Source organism: Alligator mississippiensis, chromosome 15, assembly GCF_030867095.1.
Source record: "Alligator mississippiensis isolate rAllMis1 chromosome 15, rAllMis1, whole genome shotgun sequence".
NCBI classification, from domain to species: domain Eukaryota; kingdom Metazoa; phylum Chordata; order Crocodylia; family Alligatoridae; genus Alligator; species Alligator mississippiensis.
In genome coordinates, this window is record NC_081838.1 from 15289522 (window position 1) to 15297962 (window position 8441).

At 47.4% G+C, this 8441-nt stretch overlaps 1 protein-coding gene across 1 annotated transcript; it reads right to left on the bottom strand.

Annotated features, from left to right (window-relative positions):
• Positions 1–5659: 5659 nt before the first annotated feature.
• LOC132245769 (feather keratin 4-like) lies at positions 5660–6277 on the bottom strand. Its single transcript, XM_059718638.1, has one exon. It carries the CDS (start codon positions 6260–6262, stop codon positions 5924–5926), a length of 339 nt encoding a protein of 112 aa, XP_059574621.1. The 5' UTR covers positions 6263–6277; the 3' UTR covers positions 5660–5923.
• Between the last annotated feature and the right edge of the window lie 2164 nt (positions 6278–8441).

Below are 8441 nucleotides of genomic sequence, written 5' to 3' on the forward strand. Positions count from 1 at the left end.
TTAGAAGAGCTCTCAGCTGCAAGTGCTTTTATATGTTTCCTTGGACTGCCTGGAGCCACTGAGACATCCTTTATGTGCGTGGGCCTTTCATCACACTAGAAAAATACCCTGCATGTGTCACTCCCTGATCTCAGGTGAGCTTTGCATGCTGTTTTCATTATTGAGTAATTTGCGGACACAAAAGACATGACATGAATGTGACAAAGACTGTAGGAGGCTTTCAATTGAAACTTGTTCTGGCCAAAGTCATCCCCAATATCATTCCCCTGTCTTCATCCATGTTACAGTAGCAAAGAGTCAAATTCTTGTTTAGTTCTTTTAAAAGAAGATTTAACAGGGAAACTAATATTAGACCGCTTAAGAAGAACACTGCACCTCTCTTCCTCCGAAGACTTGTGTCCCTTCATTTTAAGCACGTGTTCTGCACATTGGGGTTACATGAGGTAAGTCATCGCATGAAAGTTCATTGCCCCTATAAATCTTTGCTGTATGAAACTCCAGTTTGTGCAGGTAAGAACACACTTGCTCCCAAATCTCTCAGGAAGGAAGAGTTAGGGTCCCTATCCTGCTGTATGGCTTTCCCAAGTGCAACGGCTGCTAAGCATTTGTTTCAGAGCTCCACAATTTTTCCTGTGGTTCTTATGACCATGTTCCCTCTTTTTCGTGTTGCATGTTCCCAAGGGACGTGAGAGCTTCTAGTTGGACAAAAGCTGCCTTCTTCAATATTTCACCAAGGGAGTTTTATGTTTTCCTAAACAGATATCAAACTATGATTCTTTTTATGGATTTTCTTGCATTATTTATTGATTGAATGGTGACAAATCTGCAGCATGGTTGTCCGACAAGTAGTACACCGTTCTGCCCTTAGAGCCTGTCAGAAGGTTTAAATCAATCTCTGGAGATTGCAAGTATGATCCTGTATCCCACTGCCTCCAGGCCTCAACGGTGCTGCTGAATAGATGGCAGTAGGCCATGTCCATAGGGAGCTGTGTCCTCAGCACATCTCCGGTTCACCTGCCAAGCCGTGCAGCCTTAATGCTCTTGGAATGCTTGCATGTGGGGGAGCAGTGCCCTCACAGCCATCTCCAGAAGTGGATATCCCAGTGGAGATACCCAGAGGTAAAAATCTACCCAGGTGCTTCATTGTATCTTAGCAGCCCTTTCCAAATTCCTCTGGACACATATACCACATCTCTCCTGGCACCTGCACCTTGTCCACCAGCGTGTACTATTGCTCCAGTGATTACTACCAGTGCATTGGCAAGCAGGGCTGGGCTGTGTGGGGTGAAGTTGGAGCTAACTGAAGTTACAGTGCATGGAGCAAGGATGAAGGCTATTCAAGCAGCCCTGGTCTCTAGAGCTCTGTCTTGCCAGTGAAACAGGCTGAGCTGCTGCCAGGTCTGAGCAGCTGGGCTGGTAAAGCCCAGATGGATGAAATATTTCCCATAAAGGAAGACATTCTAAGTGTTTCCTGGAAGAATGAAACATCTCAAGATGACAGCATGGACAAGTATAACTGCTGTATTTGTGCAGTTGGGTGTTTCCCTCTGTCCCCTCTGGACCTGCTCAGCAAAATTAGCTGGGGCAGACCATTTGCATTTCTGAGGCTGCTGTGATGTGTTATGAGTGATTCATGGGGATTCGTTCCACCTTTACTGGTGCCAGAGCTGCTGGTCCAGTTTGGTGCCTCCCTGGTGCCAATGATTCAGCTCCTGCTCCAACCAGGCATTGCCTGACAGACTCGTGTGCCCAGGGCTGTGAAACTTTCAGAAATCAGGATCCACAGCATGAAGTGAAGCAAAGCATGGGGAAGACCTATAGGGCCACGCTCTCTTGTTTTCCTAATACTACCCAGCTCCCAGTGACTACAGCCCCATTTGACAGCACTCAACACTTCTACAAGCCAGTGCTTATCAGCTCATTCAGCATTGTAGTTTTATAGCCCAGTACAGATTAGGACTTGTCCCTCTAACAGGGAAATTGCAGCTTCCCTTTACATTGCCATTCCTTTTTACAAAATGCATGTGAGTTAGGTCATCATTATAGGTAGTCATTAAATTGGAATTATAGAACAGATAATTGAGACATGGGCTGAGGCATTTCTGTAACATAATTTCCTGATATAGGGGATGAGTTGCATGAGTAACACGAGCACTGTTACTTTATTTTGGTGGCGTTTCTTACCATTAGAGTGCGTGCTGTACCTTGATAATGTCACTTAAATCTGTGCCCAGTGCTCTGGGCACTGTAGAAATGCAGAACAACAAACCAACTCTATCCTATGAGACCAACCTGAGCTTTATATGCAGGTGTACCCAGCAGTGGGAGAACGGATTATCATTCGTGTAGTACAATTGAGAGGCTGATGCGGGGGCTTCAGAATCTATCAATGAACTAGGATCCATTCACAATCGAGCTCTGCTAGGAAGCTGTCCCCATGAGATTTCCCAGCCTAATTTGAGACAAAAGCAGGGAGTGAATGAGAGCTTCCTGCTTCCAGTCCCGTGCTTTAACCACCCAACCAGCCATTGTCTCCAAGTTGTTTTCCAGACCTCAGCACCTTGTGTTGAACTGTGATGGCTAATATGTTCTTTAGTATTTTCCCCAATTTCCTTGCCTATTTTCCATAACACAGCTGCCTAAAATTGCCCTGATAAAACATGCAGGAATGAGTGTATGTAGCAATCAGCTGTAGGATAATGGTGTTCAAGTATCAACCTGACTAATTGGAGTAGCTGACACGCCCTCCTGTGTCAAAATGGAAATCCACGGCCTCTTTTTCAATTATTTTTTAACACACACACACATGCACCCACACATTTACATTAACAGATTTATATATATATTTCATTTTCAACTCCACTGAAGTCAGAGGAATGATGCCAGGGATGAATTTGGGGTCCAAACCCTCAGACTTCAAGGAAACCAGCAAGCTGTGTCCCAGACTGTCCCAGGACGCAGGACTGGCAACTGCGGGTCCTGTTAAACCTACCAGGAAAACCCACAGCGCTGGGAACACCCCAGGAGTGGAAAGCAATATAGTCATAAATAGAGGGCATGGTTTTCAGGAAGGCCAGGTACCCCAGGTCCTACAGAAACCTGGGAGACATGGAGGTGCTCAGCACCTCTGAAAAATCAGGCCCAGAATTGTTTCCATTTCTCCATTAGATTTAGGACAATATCCACTCATCCTGCCCCATGTGCAGTCTTTCCAGGAACAACAGCTGTTGGTATCTGGTTATTAAAATCTACCACACCAGAAATGTATTGGGAGTGTTGCTCTGCCCCCCTCTGTAGTCTGTTGTCTCTCCGATTTCATAGCGTCTGGAAGAAACTGAAAGCATCTCATGAACAGCTGAAAACAGGACTTATTCATCAGCATCTGCAGCGGCAACTAGGAGGAGAACCTTGTGGGGAAATACTGCCCATTTGGGGTGGGCAAGCGATTTTGGCCCTTCTCCAAACTTTGGAAGCAAAGTCTTTAGTCTCTGTACGATTATATGCTCTCAGCTCTTGTTCCCAATAAAAATTGTGCGGCATCCTAATCCGGACTTCTGGTTTCATTTTCTCCTCCCCTTTTGAATTCAAAATCACTCCAGATTAAATTATCCCCTTGCAAGAGGGACCAGTAGGATGTACAACTAAAGCCCTACCGAGGCCCATTAGGAACATGAATCTGGCCCCTTATGTGCCCATAGCAGCCTGCAAGTTCCTCACCACAGGAGCGATTTTCATGTGTGTCTCACTCTTTGGGAGTGATTCCTTGCATGGCGATGTACAGTGTTACCAGATTTGCCCGTGCCTTTGGGGTGTGCTCATTTATTAGAGTTAAGTTTCCGGGGTCTCTGTAATTGTAACAATGAGCTGCTTGTGTCTCTCGTGTTCCTGTATGGATATCTCTCTCTCCCAAGTCCTCAATTATTATGGAGCTACCTTGCAGGACTTAGTTGCAATGGGACTGGGCTCCTCCAGCCACCATATCGATCGAACACATACATACACAAACAGGTTAACAGAGCACATCTGGGTCAGGCTGGATTGCTGAGCACTTACAGCATTAACAGGGTGACACCATCATATGCCCTGGCTCACCACTTCCCAATCTCTTGTCCCAGCTGTCCTGGTAGTAATTCCCTTCAGGAGCAAACCCCACAGGATTTTCCGGCTTTACAGGGTTCTTTGGCTTCGTAAAAAAGCATTGCCGCAGAGCAAATGGGGAGGTTGAAGAGAAGGAAGAGTAAATGAGGTTCAATGAGATTATAACAACTAGCTTGTCCATGAAAGTTATTTTATTGCCAAGTATATGAAATTCATAATGACACTGGTAGTAATAGCCATACAAGGAGAGACAAAAACACAAAGCAGTTCCAATATTACTCAGTTTCAATTGAGTATTTGGGGAAGGCTAGCTCCTGGTTCTCCACCGAAAGTCAGGGTTAGGAAGCTGTGCCTGGAGTAAGAGACAGAGGGAGAGAGAGAGGGATGAAACCAAGTCTGACGTTTAGAAAGTGGGTTTGCTCAAGTTTGATCAGCAAAAGGCCGGGTTAGGAAGCTGTGCCTGGAGTAAGACAGAGAGAGAGAGAGATTAAACCAGCGCTGAGGTTTAGAAAGTGGGCTTAAACAAAGACAGAGAGAGAGAGAGAGAGAGAGAGAGAGAGGGAGCTGGGGTCTCACCACGCAGCGAAGTGTGAACCGGTCGAGGTTCCCAGCTGCCTGTTGGAGCTGGCAGACAGGCCGAGCCCTGAGCACGATGGGTGAAGCTATTCTGGGCAGGGAAGTGGAACTGGAGCAGTGTCTGGATCCAAGCACCAGGGCAGAAACTTGAGCTTGTGCAGGGGTTTTGTAGGGAACTAACAATGGCTCAAGGGAGAATACCGGGTTCAGAAAGATGCCCCACTTATAGCTGCCCTCTACATGAAATGACACATCCACAATCAAGATCTGCTGCCTGCAATGTGGAGGGAGGGGGGCTCCGGGGATCCCATTCCTCCTCCCCGATCCAACCTCCAGCTGCTTCAAGAACTTCTCTTCTCTGCACCGTCTACCCCCCTCCTCACATGGCCAAGGGTGAGATCGATGGTCTTAACCAACCAGCAATGCTTCCTACCGCTGCTTCTCCACCATTTGGATGATTCTGAAGTCCCCCAGCACACTGTGGGTGGTACCGCATAGACTGCTGCAACCCAGGGAGTTGAGACAGGAGTAGTTTTCTGCCACAACGCGATAGCCACAACCTGAGCCCTGCCTGCTCTTAGCAGGATACCTCTGGGAAATGCGCGAAGACAGAACAGGTCCTGGGAACTTGCTAGAGTGGACACGTAGCAAATGGACAAAGCAGGGGATGTGGCAGGAAGGGTGTCAGGGCAGAAGTGGAGTGAGGGTGGGTCCTGGGGTCCTGTCAGGCTTGCAGGACAGCAGGAAGTCTTTAGCCCCTGGTTCTTCACATTGTCGTGCAATGTCGTGACAGTGAATCCCAGGGTAACTGCCTGCCACATCTGCCCTAATGAATGCTGCACATTCCCACCCGAGAGTATCATCACTGCAATATGGGTCACATAAGTTAAATACAGTGTTTTGCCAGGACTTCAGGCTGATTTCCACAGAGATTTCTCTTTCTATTTCAAGCACCAAAGGGAAGAGAAGCCCAGGACACTGAGAATGCCATGCCGTACAATCTTTAATGGGAAGAAGAAGTGGCATTTACAGAACATAATCATGCATGGGAAGGTCATCATGATTTGGCAAGGGCTTTAGCCCACAGCCGCCCCCAAACTCTCTGAGGTGCAGAGACCTCAGAGCTCCCTGATTTCAGCTGGACCATTGGTGCCAAGCTCTTCCAAAAGCCATGTCTCTCAATGCATTCATGGTGGTCTTGATTTCCACTCCTTGGGTGTTCCCTGTGCTGTGGGTTTTCCTGCTGGGTCTAACAGGACCCGCAGTTGCCATAGCGGTACTTATTGTACTGCTGGGAATAATAAGGGGACAGGCATCCTAAGGAGCTCCCGGACCCAACAGAGCCCCTGGAGACAAAGGAGCTGCCGATCTGGAGCGGCTCCGAGGTGCCCACGTAGCTCTCCTGGGGGCAGGAGCTGAGGATGGGTCCTGGGAAGGTGACGACCACTGGGGGTGGGTAGACCACGGCTCTGGAGTCGCTGCAGGACGTGACGCAGGGCTCGTTCCAGGCATTGGCGTATGGCTGAGGGCAGGTCACCTCACAGGGGTTGAAGCAGCGGGAGCTGAGCAGCTGGCGGTTGAAAGACATCTTTCTGCAATGGAGCTGTGTCTGGAACAACCAAGATTGAGTGGCATTAATATAAAGATCAAAGAAACTGCAGAAGAGCACATCCAAAGCACATATGGGATGATGTATTAACTACAGGGTGTCTCAGGTCAACCGAGGAGTGCCTGTGTCTAACAAGGGGTATCTCAAGTCTAACAAGGGGAGCCTGTGTCTAAGAAAGTTTGAGATCCACTCTTCTAAAGCCTGTCTTCACCAATTCTCACAACCATAACCCTGGCTTCTTGGCAACAGTACAAAGACTCACAGAGTATTTGTGAATTTTAGCTGAATGAGAGAGAGAGAGAGATTTTAGCAGATATAAAAAGTAACAGAAAGAAGTCAGACTTACTCAGTTCAGCGAGGAGAAGTCCAGAGAAGTGCATGGAGCAGTGCTGGTGGAGAGCACTTTTATACGGTTCGTTAGCCTTCCTGGAGCATGCGAGACACCCACAGCACACGTGGCCATTCCTGGTTGCAAAATAACATTTCCTGGCCGTGTCATATCTAACCAGGAATTTTGCATACTGGTTCAAATTGTCAGGCAATTTCTCAGCTCTAAATGGAAAATTACACTGGTAGCAGCTGGCACGTGTCCTTCCAGTTTGTGGGTTTGGACCCCAAATTCATCCCGGGAATCACTTCTCTGACTTTATTGGAGTAGAATGGGAAATATATATATAAATATCTTAATGTAAACGTGTGTATTGAAAAGGAACTCAAAAAACAGGGTGTGGATTTCCATTTTGACACAGGAGTGCATGTCCTGGATAGTTCACCTACTCCAGTTAGTCAGGTTGATACTTGAACACCATTATCCTACATCATACACTCATTCCTCTATGTTTTATCAGGGCAATACTAGGCAGCTGTGCTTTGGAAAACTGGAAAGGAAATAGCGGAAAAGACTAAAGAACATATTAGATAACATAGTTCAGCACAAGGTGCTGAGCTGCGAACAGCCACGTGGAGACAACGGCTGGTCGGGTGGTCAAAGCACGGGACTGGACACAGGAAGCTCCTCTTCACTTCCTGCCCCTGCCTCAGATGATGCTGGGTAATCTTCGTTCTTAGAAGAGCTCAATTCTGAATGGATCCTAGTTCACTGATGGCTTTTTAAACCCCCGCATCAGCCTCTCACATGTAGAGGCTGATGCCTAGAGCACTGGAAACAGATGTAAGTCACATTATCAAGGTTATTATCATTTCAGTCACATTATAAATAACACCACCAACAAAAAGGAACGGTGCTCAGGCTCCTCACCCAATTCTTGTTCTGGAAATGCCTCAGCCCATGTCTCAATGACCTTTTCCGGTAGTTAGACATAACGACTACCTATAATGATTACCTAACTCACGTGCGTTTCATAAAAAGTATTGGCAATAAAAAGGGGAAGTGCTATTTCCGTGTTAGAGGGAGAAGTCAGAATCTGTACTGGGCTTTAAAACTCAATAGCAAGATCCACAATCCTGAATGAGCTGACAAGCACTGGCCTGTAGAAGCGCTGAGTGCTCCCAAGTGGGCTGTAGACACTGGGAGCTGCGACTGCATTTGGCAAATGAGAGAACCAGGCCCTATAGGTCTTCCCATGTTTTGCTTCACTTCACACTGTGGATCCTGACTTCTGAAGGTTTCACAGCCCTGGGCGTACGAGGCTGTCAGGCGATGCTTGGTTGGAGCAGGAGCTGAATCATTGGCACCAGGGAGGCACCAAACTGGACCAGCAGCTCTGGCACCAGCAAAGCTGGGGTGAATCCCCATGAATCACTGACAACACATCACAGCAGCCTCAGAAATGCAAATGGTCTGCCCCAGCTAATTTTGCTGGGCAGATCCAGAGGGGCCAAAGGGGAACACCCAACTGCACGAATACAGCAGTAACACTTGTCCATGCTGTCATCTCGGGATGTTTCATTCTTCCAGGAAACACTTAGAATTTCTTCCTTTATGGGAAAGATTTCATCCATCTGGTTTTTACTAGCCCAGCCACTCAGACCTGACAGCATCTCAGCCTGTTTCACTGGCAAGACAGAGCTCTAGAGACCAGGGCTTCTTGAATAGCCTTCATCCTTGCTCCATGCACTCTTACCTTAGTTAGCTCCAACTTCACCCCACACAGCCCAACCCTCTTTGCCAGTACACTGCTAGTAATCACTGGAGCGA

What these genes read in the sequence shown, in the direction of transcription:
- LOC132245769 (XM_059718638.1), bottom strand. Translation starts at nt 6,262, where the DNA reads ATGTCTTTCAACCGCCAGCTGCTCAGCTCCCGCTGCTTCAACCCCTGT.